This window comes from Rhincodon typus, chromosome 24 (genome assembly GCF_021869965.1).
Source record: "Rhincodon typus isolate 14 chromosome 24, sRhiTyp1.1, whole genome shotgun sequence".
Lineage (NCBI taxonomy): Eukaryota > Metazoa > Chordata > Chondrichthyes > Orectolobiformes > Rhincodontidae > Rhincodon > Rhincodon typus.
The window spans coordinates 5,587,417-5,603,696 of NC_063355.1; the positions used below are offsets into that span (position 1 = coordinate 5,587,417).

Consider the following 16,280-nt stretch of genomic DNA (forward strand, 5'->3'; position numbering starts at 1 on the left):
ATCGGTTGTGAGTAAATTGTTGGAGGTGACTATAAAAGATAGGATTTATGGACATTTAGAGAGGCAAAAATTGATTAGGGGTAGTCAGCATGGTTTTGTGCAAGGAAAATCATGTCTCACAATCTTGATTGAGTTTTCTGAGAAGTCATCAAAAAGATTGATGAAGGCAGAGCAGTAGATGTTGTTTACTTGAACTTTAGTAAAGCCTTTGACAAGGTTCTGCATGGTAGACTAATTAGTAAAGTTAGGTCACATGGGATTCAGAATGAGCTTGCCAATTGGATACATAATTCACTTAATGGCAGGAGACAGAGAGTGGTGGTAGAGGGCTCTTTTTCGGACTGAAGACCTGTCACCAGCAGTGTTCCACAGGGATCAGCTCTGGGTCCTCTTTTTTTTGTCATTTATATGAATGATTTGGATGAAAATATAGAAGGCATAGTTATTTTGGATAAATTCTGTCTTTTTTCATTTAAATTACGGGTGTATACTTGCTTTGATGTATTAAGAATCAACTGATCATCTGTATAGATCCAGGACCATAAATAGTTTATATCAGAGTTTGTGGGACAGACAGAACAATGCAGAACTGATCATGGATGGGCCAGATTACACCAAAATTGGTTTTCTGAGATTACAAAGGGATCTTAATCAAATGGGTCAATGGGCTGAAAAGTGGCAAATGGAGTTCAATCTGGATAAATGCGAGGTATTGCGTTTTGGTACAACAAGCAAGGGTCAAGCTTATACAATTAATGGTAAGGCCTTGGGTAGTGTTATTGTTCAGTGGGACCTAGGGGTGCAGGTACATAATTCTTTGAAGCTTGTGTCACATATAGACAGGGTGGTTAAAAAGGCGTTTGGCATGCTTGCCTTCATTGCTCAGTCCTTTGAGTATGGGAGTTGGGAAGTCATATTGAGGTTGTGCAGAACATTGTTGAGGCCTTTTCTGGAATACTGTGGCCAGTTCTGGTCATCCAGTTATAGGAAGGATATTATTAAGTTGGAGAGGGTTCTGAGAGATTTACCAAGATGTTGCCAGGTATGGAAGGTTTGAGTTATAAAGAAAGGCTGGATAGGCTGGGACTTTTTTCATTGGAGCGTAGGAGGTTGAGAGGCGACCTTATAGAAGTTTGTAAAATAATGAGGGGTATAGATAGAGTTAATGGTAGTTGTCTTTTCCCTAGGATGGCAGATTTCAAGATTAGGGGGCACATTTTAAGGTGAGAGGAGAAAGATTTAAAAAAGACATGAGGGGCAAATGTTTTACACGGAGGATGGTTCACATGTGGAATGAACTTCCTGAGGAAGTGAAGGATGCGGGTGCAATTACAACATTTAAAAGACATTTGGATAAGTACAGAATAGGAAAGGTTTGGAGGGATATGGGCCAGGAGTAGGCAGGTGGGACTAGTTTTGTTTGGGATTATGTTTGGAATGGACTGGTTGGACCGAAGGGTCCGTTTCCGTGCTGTATGACTGTATGACTCTATAATCATTTAGATTTTGGTCAATTTTAGCAGCACATCAGGATTCCAGTGTAATACAGTTTCATTTTTCTCTGTGTGGTTGTGATATGATTTCCAAAAAAGACAACAAGACAATGAAGAAAACTTTCATTCTTTTTCTTCTCTCTAGTTTGAGAGCTTTTTTCAGCAGTACAGTTTCTTGTCCAGATTTTTGTGGTCAGGGTTATAATCAGACTGAGAAAAGCAGATTGCTGCCGTACGATCGCAGTCACAAATATCACTCTCGCAGGAATTATTGTCGCCTGGAAAAGATAAGATAGATTTTTTACATGATCACCACAGTCATCAAGAGAAGGCAGATGCCTCTTTAAAATGTTCCTACATACTCCTGAAAACCAGTGACTCAGATATATATATCATGTGGTGCCTCATCATCCAAGTGACATTTGACCATGAGCCTATTCAGCAAGTCCTACAAAGCAATCCAAACAGTTGTGACTGAGGCCACCCACGTGCACATCTATCAGCAGGTGAGTGTTGTGATGGGATTGACAGCAAAGTAGGTTTCAGTGGATAATAATTGGAAGCAGTGCATTCCAGATCCTTACCACTCACTGTGTAAAACCATTTTTCCTTCTGTCACCATTGCTTCTTTTGTTATTCAGCTTAAACTGGTGTCCTGTAGTTATCAATTCATCCACTAACAGGTGCATTTTCTCTCTATCTATTCTTTCCAGATGCCTGATTTTGAAAATCTCCAACAAATCTCTTCTCAACCATGTCTTCTCCAGGGAAACTAGGACAAATTTTTTCCAATCTGTTACCATAACTAAAGTTGTTCATCCTTGGAACCATTCCAGTTAATCTTTTCCATGCTTTCTCTAATACCTTCACAAAGTCACTTGCCCAGAACAGACAGTTGAGGCCAAGCCAGTATTTTATAGTGGTTTATTTCTTACTTTTGTACCCTATGTCTCTTCTTAATAAAACATAGGAGCCACATACTTTATTCAACTGCAGTTTGAATTTGATTTGGGTACACTTAACTCCAGTCTCCTAAGTCTCACTGCACCTGCTCCGAGTTTAGAATTGTATCCTTTTATGGACGGAAAATTTCAGAGAGCGTCTGCATGCCTACCTGGAATCCTGGCATCTTCAGTGCTTCTCCCTCATTTATGTGTTTGTTACCTCTAGACTTAACTATTCTAACACAGTCCTGGCTGCTCTCCCACATTCTATCCTGCTTAAACTTGAGGTGATCCAAAACTCTGCAGATTACATCCTTATACCATTTCCCATTCACCCCACTACCTCTGTGCTCTCTGAACTGTTTGACTACCAGTTAAGTGATGCTTTAGTAAAACATTTTCATGCGTGTTTTCTAATCCCTCCATGTTTCTTGCCCTTCCTATGTCTGTAATCACCTCCAACTCCACAACCCTGCCAGTCATCTGTCCTACACTAATTGATGTACTTTGAACATCGCCATCAGTAGCTAATTCTTCAGTTACCAAAGCGTTAAGCTCTGGTATTCCTTCCCTAAACTTCTCTAACTGTCATTTGACAAGGTCCCTCATGGTAGCTGGTCCAAAAGATTAAGTTGTATAGGATCCATGGTAAGTTGGCAAATATGACACAAAATTGGCTTGGTCATGGGAAACAGAGGGTAGTTGTAGAGAGGTGTTTTTCTGACAAGTTGTCAGTGGTATCCTGCAGGGATCAATGCTGGGACCTCTATTGTTTGCAATATACATAAATGATTTGGATGAAAACACAGGTGGTTTGATTAATAAGTTGGCAGATGACACAAAAGTTGATGGAATTGTGGCTAGCGAGGACGGTTATCAAAGGATACAGCATGATATAGATTAGTTGGAAAGTTGGGTAGTGAAATGGCAGATGGAGTTATAATTTGAAAATGAGAAAAGTTGCAACAAGTGCAGAATCAGTACTGTTTGAACTGTCTGTGTTCTTTACATGTGGACACAGTTATTTAAGTGCTTTATATATATTAAAAAGAAATTTGAAATCTGTTCACTAATTTTTCTTCCAATATCTTCTGAAGAACCATCAACAAAGTGACAAAGTATTCCTCCAATTGGCTACCTGAAACTACTGATCTATCTTGGGAAATAACCGGTTGTAATTAAAAAAATGTCTTGGCATCTGTCGATTCTTCTATCCTATAAAGGTCAGTTATAGGAACACTGAAACATAAGGATCTAGCCTCTTGAGCATGTCCTGCCATTTAGTAAGATCACAGGCTGGTCTGCAGCCTAAGTCCACATACTAGTCTTAATCACCATTGATTAACAAAAAAATCTATTAATATCAATTTTAAACTTGCCATCTTTGTCTGGCCTACATGTGACTCCACACCACAACAACATGGTTGACTCTTAACTGCCTCTAGGCAATTAGGGTTAGTCAACTGATGCCCATGTTCCTTGAATGAAGTTTAAAAAATCTCTCACCATGTAAGAATCCCACATACAATTTGCATTCTCCAGGTTTGTAAGAACAAATGTTTGGTAAACTATAACCCTGTTTTTGTTTTGCAACATCAGAGATATGTTTAACATGTGTTCAACATGTCATCACTGAAGATTGGTAACAAAAATTTCCATAGAAATTTAATACTTGGATACTTACTGCTGCAGGTGATTTCTGTCCCAGAGCAAGAATAAGAATAATGTTCAATGTATGGGCTATCTACATAATCTCTGCATTGCTCGTTTGCCTTGTGGTAGCAGTTATCATGATTCAGGCAGCACCTAGAATGGAAAGAAAAAGTGATTGGGTATGGTATTAGTAACAGTGGAATGAATAGTTGCATGGAGATTGACTCGTTGCATCAGGTAATTCACAATGAATTCTCTATCATTCATTGATAATATGACGACAGGCCTGAGGAGATGTCCACGCCATATTTCCTGCACCTTTAGGAGTACTGACATTTTGCGTATTTCTAAGTTACACTAATGTAACCAAACATTGTGCAACAGAGATACCTGATAAATGGGAGAGTTTTCTGCCTCTATTTCATACACTTGGTTAAAGACAGAAATAGCTTGCATGATATGTTGGTTTTCTTACTCCAAGGACATCCTAAAGCGCTTTTACAGCTAAGTAAGTGCTTCTTTTTAAAGTGTAGTTATGGTTATAGGAATTGCAATGGCCAATTTATGCACAGGAAGATCCACAATGTTATGCACATTATGACCAAGTAAATCTGTTCGAGTGAATTTAAGTTTGAGTGGTAAGCATTGCTCAGGACACTGGGAGAAGTTTCTTTACTCTCCACCACTCAGTCCTCCTTCAAGACCCACCTTAAAACCTATTTCCTAGCATGCTTTTGATCATCTAATATCTCAGTCTCTGTCTCAATGTACGATATTAAACGTGCTACGTAAATGCAAGTTGTTTTTTATGCAGTCTATCTAGAGCTCCTGCCAATCACTCCAGGGGGTGGGGAGAAATCCAACAGGAAATTCAGGGCCCCAAAATTGAAATGGAAACTATCTTTCCTCACCCAAATGATGAATTTTGTGCAGGAGCAAAGCATATCAACGGATTTGCATATTAGGATACATTGAGGCTTTGTGGATAATCAAAGAACTGTGACTTGAGTGTTCTTTGCACTATTGGCTATCCTCTAATTTCTTTAGTTCTGGATATTCTATAAATTCATGTCAGGTATAACACATTGGTAAAAGTCCGTGGAAGTTTGCTTCATCCAAATGTCCGGTCACTTAATGAACTTTGTTAAAAAGATATTTTAGCCCCTCATGGTTGATTTTATTTCTTATCTTTAAGTGCTCCACTCTTATGGCACAAAATTTGCTGTATAGTGCCTTGTTTTCTAAGCAACATCTCACAGTGGCATCTTGTAAATCTACTGGAATACTTTGAGGAAGCAATTAGATTTCTGAATTGTAAAGTGCAGAGTTTAGAAGAGATGTGAGAAAATTTTATAGTTGATTATTATTGAGAATTTTATAACTAATTAAACTTTATGGAAATAGTGGCCAAGGTCCCAAAATTACACAACAGTAGTAAATTATATTCAGGTCACACGAGTGCCAGGCAATGACCATCTGCAACAAGAGAGAATCTAATCTCCCTTTGACATTTATTGTCATTACCATTGCTGAATTCTCCAATATAAACATCATGAGGATTACCATTGACTAAAAACTGAACTTGACTAGTCATACAGATGCTGTGACTAAAAGAGAAGGTAAAGAATTGGGAATTCCCTGGAGGTAATTCACCTCCTGATTGCCCCAAAACTCTCTACCCTCTACAAGGCACAAGTCAGGAGTGTATTAGAATATTGTCCACTAGCTGGACTAGTGCAACTCAATAAAAATCCTGGAACTCCCTCCCTAACAGTACTGTGTGTGTAACTACATCAAATGGACTTCAGCGATTCAAGAACATAGAACTGTACAGCACAAGAACAGGTCCTTTGGCCCATGATGTTGTGCCGAGCACGATGCCAAATGAAACTAATCCCTTCTGCTTGCCATTGGTCCTCATCCCTCCATTCCTTGTATATTCATGTGCCTTAAAAGTCCTTTAAACACCCCTATTGTATCTGCCTCCACCACCAGCCCTGGCAGTGCGTTCCAGACTCTACCACTTTCTATGTTAACAAAAACGTGCCCCTCATGTCCCCTTTGAACTTTCCCCCTCTAACATTAAATGCATGCTCCATAGTATTAGACATTTCAACACTGGGAAGAAGATTCTGACTTCAACCCTATCTATGCATCTCATAATTTTATAGACTTCTATCAAGTCTCCCCTCAGCCTGCGCCACTCAAGGAAAACAACCCGTTTTCTGCACCCTCTCCAAAGCCTTCACGTCCTTCCTGTAATGTGGTGACCAGAATTGAATGCAATACTCTAAATGTGGTCTAACCAAAGTCTTATAAAGCTACAACATGACATTCTGACTCTTGTACTCAATTCCCCAACCAATAAAGGCAAGCATGTCATTCGCCTTCTTTACCACCCTATCTATGTGCATGGCTACTTTCAGGGAGCTGCGGACTTGAACCCCCTTCAGTACATCAGTGCTGTTCAGAGTCTGCCATTATTTGTATACTTTTCCTTAACATTCATTCTCCCAAGGTGCAGCACCTCACATTTACCCAGATTAAACCCCATCTGTCATTTCTCAGCCCATATCTGCAACTGATCTATATCCCGCTGTATCCTTTGACAACCTTCTACACTATGCACAACTCCACCGAGTTGTATCATCTACATTTTCATCTAAGTCATTTATATATAGCACAAACAGCAGAGGTCCCAGTACGGATTCCTGCAGAACACCACTAGACATGGACCTCCAGCCTGAAAAATACCCTTCCACCACACCACCCTCTGCCTTCTATGGGCAAGCCAATTCTGAATCCATGCAGCCAAGTCTCCATTGATCCCATGTATCTTAATCTTCTGGATGAGCCTACCATGAGGAACCTTTGTTGAAAGCCTTACTAAAATCCATGTAAACAACATCCAATGCTCTACCCTCATCGATCACCTTCATCACCTCCTCAAAAAAATTCAATCAAATTAGTAAGACATGACCTGCCCTGCACAAAGCCATGATGACTGTCCCTAATTAGGCCATGTTTTTCCAAAAGTGTGTAAATCCTATCCCGAAGAATTCTCACCAATAGCTTCCCAACCACCAATGTGAGCCTGACTGGTCTGTAGTTTCCTGGATTATCCCTATTTCCCTTCTTGAACAGAGAAACAACTTTAGCTACTTGCCAGTCCTCCAGGTCCTCTCCAGTGGCAAGTGAGGATACAAAGATCTTGGTCAAAGCCCCAGCAATGTCCTCTCTTGCCTCTGTCAATAACCTGGGGTAGATACCATCAGCCCTGGGGACTTACCTACCTTAATGCTCTTCAAGAGATCCAACACCATATCTTTCTTGATCTCAAAATGCCCTAGCATATTAACATGCTCCACACAAATCTCGCTATCCTCCATTTCCTTTTCCTGTGTGAATACTGATGCAAAGTACTCATTTAGGATCTCTCCCACATTCTCTGCCTCCAAACACAAGTTCCCTCCTTTATCTTTGAGTGGTCCTACCTTCTCCCTAGTCATCCTCTTGTTTTTAATGTATCTTTAGTATGCCTTGGAATTCTCTTTAGCCCTACTTGCCAAGGTCATTTCATGCTTCTTGTTCTCTTAGTTCCCTGCTTGAGTACTTTCCTGCTTTCCTGTCCAATTTTAGCTTCCTAAACCTTATATATACTTTTTTTCATTTTGACTCAATACACAACCTCCCCTGTTATCCAAGGGTCCCTTACTTTTCCATCCTTATCCTTCCTCCTTACTGGACCATGCCAGTCTTGAACTGTCCCCAGCAGGTCTTTAAATAGTTCCTACATGTCAAAGTGGACTTGCTTGATAATAGCTCCTCCCAATTAACACTCCCTAGCTCCTGCCTAATACTGACTTAATTTGCCCTTCCTCAATTTTGTTTTTATTCATGAACGGGATGAGGGCATTTCTGATAGGAGCATTTATTGCCCATCCCTAATTGCCAGAGGGCAGTTCAGAGTCAACTACATTGCTGTGGATCTGGAGTCACATGTAGGCCAGACCAGGTAAGGATGGCAGTTTCCTTCCCTAAAGGACATTAGTGAACCAGATGGGTTTTTTCCGACAATCAACAATGGGGTCATAGTCATTGTTAGATTCTTAATTCCAGATATTTTATTGAATTCAGTTTCCACCATCTGCCATGGCAGGATTCGAACCCAGGTTCCCAGAACATTAGCTGGGCCTCTGGATTAACAGTCCAGCGATAATGCCACTAGGATATTGCCTCCCCAATTTAGTTCCTTTCTGCAAGGTCCTTACTTATCCTTGTTCATAGCTACCTTAAAACTTAAGCAATTTTGATCACTGTTAACAAGATGCTGTCCCACTAAAAGGTCAGTCACTTGGCCAGGCTCTTTAGCCGATACAAGGTCCAGATTGGCCCCTCCTCTAGTTGGACTATCCACATACTGTTTCAAGAAACCCTCATGGATGCACTTAACAAATCCCGCCCCATCTAAGCCTCTTTCTCAAAGGGAGTCCCAGTCAATACCAGGGAAGTTAAAGTCACCCACTACAGCAATTCTGTTTTTATTGCACCTTTCTGCAATCTGCCTGCATATTTGTTCCTCAATCTCTCGGTGGCTGTCGGGAGGCCTCTAGTATAATACAATCGGAGTGAGTGCACCCATCTTATTTTTGAGCTGTACCCATATTGCCTCAGTGGATGAGCTCTTCAGCATGTCCTCTCTGAGAGCAGATGTATCATTCTCCCTGATTAGTAATGCAACTTCTCCACCTCTTTTACCTTCCTCTCTATCTCGTCTAAAACAACAAAACCCTGGAACATTGAGCAGCCAGTCCTGCCCCTCTCTCAACCAAGTCTTTGTAATAGCCACAACATCATAGCCCCATGTATTGATCCAGTACATCTGAGCTCATCTGCCTTACCTTAAATACTCCTTGTGTTGAAGAAGGCAGTTCAACCCCACCTTCTCAAGGGCAAGTAAGGATGGGCAATAAATGCTGGCTCAACTGGCAAAGCCCACATACCCTGAATGAATTTTTAAAAACCCAATAGCCAGCAACCCACAAGATATCGACTATGAAATATTGGTATTAATGGACTTACTTGTCTAATTCATCAACATATTTTCCAGAACCACCAAATCCACAGTAACATCCATAATGGTTGAAATCCAAAATGGGAGAACTGTCTGGAATCACACATTTAATCATCTTCCTGAACTGCCATATAGCACGAGGTGAAATGTTCGCACTTGCAACAACTGTGGAGAGACACAAATAAATATTAAATTTTTTTAAAACTGGCAGCTGTTCATGTTTAAGTTGACAACCAAGCCATTTTTGATTCCTTCTAACTTACAGTAAATCTTTTCACCAAAATGAATGAAAATTAATGTCAGTCTTTTGTTTCCACGGAGGTACAGATGAAAATAGGTGAGTTGTAGATAATGAAGTAAATTTTCTCAACAGATAGCTTGTAAGAGACCACATATTTTTCATTTATTCGGACTACAATCTGAAATGGAAGTTGGACTGCTATAACTGGAATACCAGGCACATTTTGCTACTTGAAAATCAAACGCTGCATATATTGTTGAGCTGTGCAACACAAGTCTTTCCTTTTTAAAGGAGTAAGAGGGAAAATTCGAGACTGAGTGGCACCAAGAGTCTTTTGAATCAAGGATTCTGCCTGACAACAGCTCTCTGATTGGTTGAGCTGCAGAGTGATTTAAAAAGCTGTAAGTGCCAAGAGCAGCAGGGGATAGGAAACATCCAGAAAAGACAGAAAACTAAGAAAGCTTAAAAGAAAGAATTCATACACAAAATAGAGCTAGGTCCACCTGATCAACCATCAAACCAAAGAATGACCATCATCTTACAGACAACAGTCTGTCCCCACTGAGGAAATCGAAAAGATTGTGAGAAAATAATTTTCCACCTTGTGGTGGACATTTGATCATCTAAATTTTGTTTACCCTTTCTATATTATTTTTCCACTCATAGTATATGGGTTAAGCCATTTGTCTTTGTCTGTCTTAATCATGATTGAATGTGTGTGTAGATATCTTTAAATCAACTGTTCAGATATGTTATGACACACCTCTGAAGCACCTCTTAATGGGCCTTGAACCTAGGCCTTCTGGCTCAAAGGTAGGGAACACTAACACTGCACCACAGGAGTTCCTTCAGTCTGTATATGGTTTTGAAGGGGTCTAGTTTAAGTTGCATAAATTAGAAATCTTTTCACTGCTGTTGTTAAAGTTATATGTGTTACAATAAATAGTTTTCTTTCCCTGTTGTTGATGAAACCTGGTATGAATTGTTTTTGTCCTGAGTAGCAGTCAGCCAGCTAAATGGGTCATTTTGTTCGTCTTATTGGATTCTATACATTTATACATTTTGTGATAGCTATGGAACAGTGGGGCACAATTATTGAAACATTGTTAAGTCATTGACATTATTCAGGACTTCAATAGAAATCATGCAGAATGGCACATTAGACTGCAATTGAGAACATACTGCCAGCCCACGATTAAGAAGCTTGGGCTATACAGGGAAGCTTGTATGAATGCTGACGATATTTAAAGCAAGTACATGTTTTCTCACAACATAATCACCTGTTAATCATTTATTTTTCACGTCCAGAATCTGGAAGCTTGCTTGCAATATCATAAGACAGCACAAAATGTATTGTTATGACATCCCTGTATCTATTATTTTAACAGAGATATTAATCATTTCACATTAAATGGATAAGTATTGATTACAGTTGCAGAAAAAGAATCTTTTACAAATATTTTACGTGCTGCTAAGCAAATAGTAATGTCTAGTTTCAAATCGTTAAGAACTAATTGATAGACTGTTAACGGTAATTCAGCAAGTGAGCCACAATGAAAACTGACCGTTACAATAACAGAACCTTCTTTTAGATTCTTCTCCCTTGACATCAACAGTAAGTATAAGGTACTCAAGGACTTCTTTGTCATCAATATCAAGATCATCTGATCAGTAGTCTCAGTCACTACCCCACCTTCCAATTGCTTACTAGGCCAAATATTATTTGAAGCTCCCCACTTTAACCTGAACTCACACCTTTCTCTAATTTCTCTGCCATAGTTCCCCTCATGCTGTCTCTGAGTTCAATCTGTCCATCAGATTCATCTCCTGCTCCCTCATCTCTATTTCCACTTAACTGCTGACCACCCAATCTCCACTCCCAGTCCCATATTCGCCGGTATTGTTAATGGTTCCCTTTCCTCAGGTATTGTCCTTCCCTCCCCTATATCTACTGTCATTATCCCTTCCCTTACACAATCTTTGAACCATGCCTTGTCCTTCCAAACTATTGTCCCATCTCCAACCTTCCCTTTTTCTTCAAAGTTGTAGTGTCAACCTACTGAATTTGTGTCTATATATGTTTTTGGATCTCAACATTTCAATCTCTCCAGTCAGTTTTATGCCCCCTGCCATAGGAACAAAGTGGTACTTATCAAGCATCCTACATGACTGTGACAATGATAAACCATCCCTTATCATCCTTCTTGACCAGTTTCTTTCCACTTCTGATTTGCGAGGTGGGACTGCTCTTTCCTTCTTCCATTCTTATTTATTTAATCATAGCCAGTGTGTATCATTTGCAATGGCTCCTCTTCCTGCTCCCAGCTTTACCTCTGGTGTCCCTGAAGGATCTGTACCTGGCCCCTTCCTATTTCTCATCAACATGTTGCCCCTCAGATAATTTCCAAATACAGCATTATATATGTATATTGACAGCTCCCAGTTCCACCTCCCCACCAACTCTCCTAACACATTCACTGTTACTAAATCATCAGATTATTTGTCATTCACAACTGGATGAGCAGAATTTTTCTCCAATTAAGTATCAGGAAGATGGTAGTCATAGATATAACTCCAACGATAGATATCAAGACCTCTTGGAGTCCAGGTATTGAATGTGTGGGAATGCCTGGGAAGGTTGAACTTCCAACAGACAATTCCAAACCTCCCAGAACCCAGCATGAATGTCTCTGGTTCTGAGTTAGAATTGAAGATTTGGGAAAGCTTTAACTGACTTATCTGGGCAGTTACCCAAGAAATATTAGACAAATTAAAACCATGTCAAACTGCTGAGTGACTATAATACTGATCCCCACCAACTACCTCTGACCCTCTGACTACCTCTCTTGGTAGGTCCTCCAACACTGACCTGGCCTTACCTTACCACCAAAATACCCCCAATCTCCTTTCTGAACACAAACCACCCCCACTGATCCTTTAACTCTTCTCCTGACCCCTAACTACTTTGATCCCTGACTCTTCGCCATGCAGCCTAATTCCCTCTGGTCCCCACCAATCCCTCCACCTGCCTTTGGCCCTCAACCTATCCCCTCTTACTCACTCAGACACCTACATTTTCACCTCCTCATACATTCAGGATAGTACACTGAGAAGTTACGGAAGATTTTAACTTTCTAGAATATGGTAGCTAGCTCTGTCTGTCCAGGGAGTCCTGAGCTGATTGAGTTTGAAAGAATGTCTCATTGTAAGATCAGCCGGAAAGGTAAGAGGAAGGTAAGTAGGTCATTTCTTGGAAAAACGGGTTCCAACACTGACTGGAAGATTTGGGCCCTTGTTGTTAGGCCCCACTCCCTTTCCTGTACAACTGACTCTGTCTCTCTCCCTAACAATTGTGAGAATAAGACAGACTATTTGCAGTTCGGTGTCGTATTTGACCCCTAAATTAGCTTTTGTTCACATATTTGTGCCGTCACTAAGTCTGTCTATTCTCACCCCCTGTCGTTACCTTGTCTTTCCTCTGCATCAACTCATCTGCTGCTGAACCCCTCATTGATGCCCTATTACCTCTAGACTTGAATGCATAATAATCTGGTCTCCCAAATTCTAACCTCTATATACTTGAGGTCTTCCAGAATGCTACTCCCCTTATCCTAGCTCACACAACGTCCTGTTTACACCATCTTTACTGACCTACATTGCCTCCTGATCAAGCAAAGTCTTGATTGTAAAATTCTCAAACTTGTTTTCAAGTGCTTAATGGCCTACCCCCTTCCTATCTCTGAAATCTCCTCTAACTCCATGGCTCTCTGAGATATTTGCGCTCTTCTCACTTTAGACACTTGAACTTGATTCTAGTTGCTGCCTAAGTCCCAAGCTCTGAATCCCATTTCCACATTTCACATCTCTCGGTTTCACTTTGCTCCTTTAGTAGACTCCTTGAATCCTACCCCTTTAACCAATCTTTTAGTCATCTGACAGAATATGTGGCTCACTGTCAAACTTTATTTTATAATTTTATGTGGATATTGTTAAAGGTGCATAAATATAAGTTTTTGTTGTTATATTTAGAAACAAATTCTGAAGAAGAGTCATACCGGACTTGAAACGTTAGATCTGTTTCTGTCTCTGCAGATGCTGCCAGACCGGCTGAGTTTCTCAAGCACATTCTGTTTTTGTTTCAGATCTCCAGCATCCACAGGTTTTGTTTTAAGAGTTTGGGGTGAGCTGAGAGGAAGATGGAGATTGGCCGAGAGATACTAGCAATAGCTGAGTCTGGAGGTGATAAGGTCTGAATGAGATTTCCTGTGGTTTGAGGACTGAGGGATGGGATTGGAAGAAATTACAAACGTGGAAGTAGGTGGTCTTAGGATACGAAGGATCACTGGACTTGAAATGTTAATTCTGTGTTTTATCTGTCCACAGATACTGCCAGGCATGTTGAGTTTCTCCAGCACTTTCTGTTTTTGTTTTGGTTTTAGTTTAGCATGAATGTGGGGGTGGGAGCTCCATTGATGCTGGGTTGGCAGACAGTCTGCTTCAGCCACAGATGGTAGATGGTGGGAAGGAAGGAGTACTTAGCATGCAAAAAAGAACAGACTACCAGATCCACAACTGAAAAATGCAAGATTCTCATGGATAATAAGGGGCTGTCAATAGCAGAGAACCACATGAATCCATTCACAGAGGCTCTCAGGAAATCTGAGATAACAAGGTGTAGAGCTGGATGAACACAGCAGGCCAAGCAGCATCAGAGGAGCAGGAAGGCTGATGTTTCGGGCCTAGACCCTTCTTCAGAAATGTGGGAGGGGAAGGGGGTTCTGAAATAAATAGGGAGAGAGGGGGAGGTGGATACAAGATGGATAGAGGAGAATATAGGTGGAGAGGAGACAGACCAGTCAAAGAGGCGGGGATGGAGCGAGTAAAGGTGAGTGTAGGTGGGGAGGTAGGGAGGAGATAGGTCAGTCCAGAGAGGATGGACAGGTCACGGGGGCGGAATGAGGTTAGTAGGTAGGAGATGGGGGTGGGGCTTGAGGTGGGAGGAAGGACAGGCTAGGGAGGCGGGGACGAGCTGGGCTGGTTTTGGGATGCAGTAGGGGGAGGGGAGATCTCAGGAAATCTCCCTGTTTCCCACATTTTCTTACATGTCACTGGCAAGGCCATCATTTGTTGCCCATCCCTGATTACTCTTAAACTGAGTAGCTCGCTTGGCCTTTGTAGTGGGCAGTTAAGAGTCAACCACATTGCTTGTGGGTCTGGAGTCACACATAGTCAGGTAAGGATGGCAGATTTTCTTTCCTGAAGGACGTTAGTGAACCAGCTTGGTTTTTACAACAATTGATGATGGTCACTGTTACTGAGACTAGCTTTGTATTCCAGATTTATTCACTGAATTCCCATTGAGTCTTTGTTCAGTTCAGTCTCTATCTAATCCTTAATCCAACCTGATTCCCAACCAGATGGTTACAGTAAAAATTTGCTGCACATCAACAGTACCACAAAACAAGAATTGTGCGTCATACAGGAGAAACATGGGAAAGGTACATCATGTGTACACCTGCTATATCCAGGTAACTCTAATCCTCTGTGTTCAGGGAAATACTGGCTCCTTGAAGCTTGTTCCCGTCCTGCCCGTCTCTATTTGTGTAAACTGTAATCTGAGTTCCTAGAAGTTCACATTGACATATATGTGGGCTGTACAAATCCAGACATGAATACATTTTCAGCTGTACTCTATAACAGGGCTACCCAAAGTATGGGTCAGGACCCCAATAGGGGTCATAGCTGAAGTTTGGTGTCCTGAACATTGAGGCAGCTATGGCAGCTGTGGGGCTCGGACCAAGTTATAACAGCTGCAATCTCATTCCTGTTTTCACAGACCCCTACTCTATTCTTAATGAGGGGTGGCAGCTATTTTCAAGCATCAATATGGGTTCACATTGGGAAAAACTGCTCTATATAGTGTAGTTGCACCTGTACATTGCACATTTAATGCACATGTGTATTTAATCAGATACGTCCAAATAAACGAGTATAAGCAATATGTCCTGCTTCAAATGCATCCAGCCCACTTCATGCACTCACTTGGTACGAACAACACTGCTTTCAACACTTTAAGCCCATGTTCAAAAACTGGTCTTTTCTACCAATAACAAATGGCAATGAAGAATACAACTGTTTCCAATGTTCTGTCAATGGTTTGAAACATTATTCCATCCTCACTATGCCTTAATGATCTCACAAAAGCTAGGAAAAGTGACAGCATTCTCCAATTCCCTTTATTATAATGGGCATCATTTTTTACATACCTGCAAGCAGCACAACAAGGATCAAGGATCGCATTTCCAATTCACTTCCAAACATCAAGGATGTTTTGCTCAGACTGATTAGATTTATACCCCAGTCTGTCCCTGTTTTGTCCTTGAGAGTGTGTAATTTGGTTGTAACTAACAGATGTAATATTCTCAAATTAACAGTGGAAAGTTTAAACTAAAATATCAAAAAATATTATGAAGCCTGATAACAGAAGATACAAGATTTCACAATGTGTGCCAAGGCTGTTGAAATGGGAATTGGTAAGGCAGGGGTGACAGATATGTGAGGTGAACCCTGGTTAGATTCAGTTTGTAATTGAAACAAAAGTAGTCAACATGAGTTGAGGATTTTGTGCCAGTACCAGTGATTTGTGTAAAAGCAAATACAAGAGCTAAGGTAAAATATCGACCTCCATGAGCCTACAGTAAATTGGTTGATCATGCTGGTAGATCAATGTGGCTGTATTCTGCATCATCCTGTCAGACATCAATGCAAAGAACTTCCCAATGTTGACACCAACTCTACCAGTCAAACATTCATGATAAACATCATTTGGTTTGGGTATGTAGGATCTAATACAAGATGGCAGCTTTGGATTTTGG

At 40.8% G+C, this 16,280-nt stretch overlaps 1 protein-coding gene across 1 annotated transcript; it reads right to left on the bottom strand.

The window, feature by feature from the left end:
- Positions 1-1,609: 1,609 nt before the first annotated feature.
- Positions 1,610-15,778, bottom strand: LOC109914765 (phospholipase A2, minor isoenzyme). The gene is made up of 4 exons (XM_048611555.1): positions 15,672-15,778; positions 9,173-9,329; positions 4,122-4,243; positions 1,610-1,771 (listed from the first exon to the last, which is right to left on the bottom strand). The coding sequence occupies exons 1-4, from the start codon at positions 15,724-15,726 to the stop codon at positions 1,653-1,655; spliced, it is 453 nt and encodes a 150-aa protein (XP_048467512.1). The 5' UTR covers positions 15,727-15,778; the 3' UTR covers positions 1,610-1,652.
- Positions 15,779-16,280: the final 502 nt, after the last annotated feature.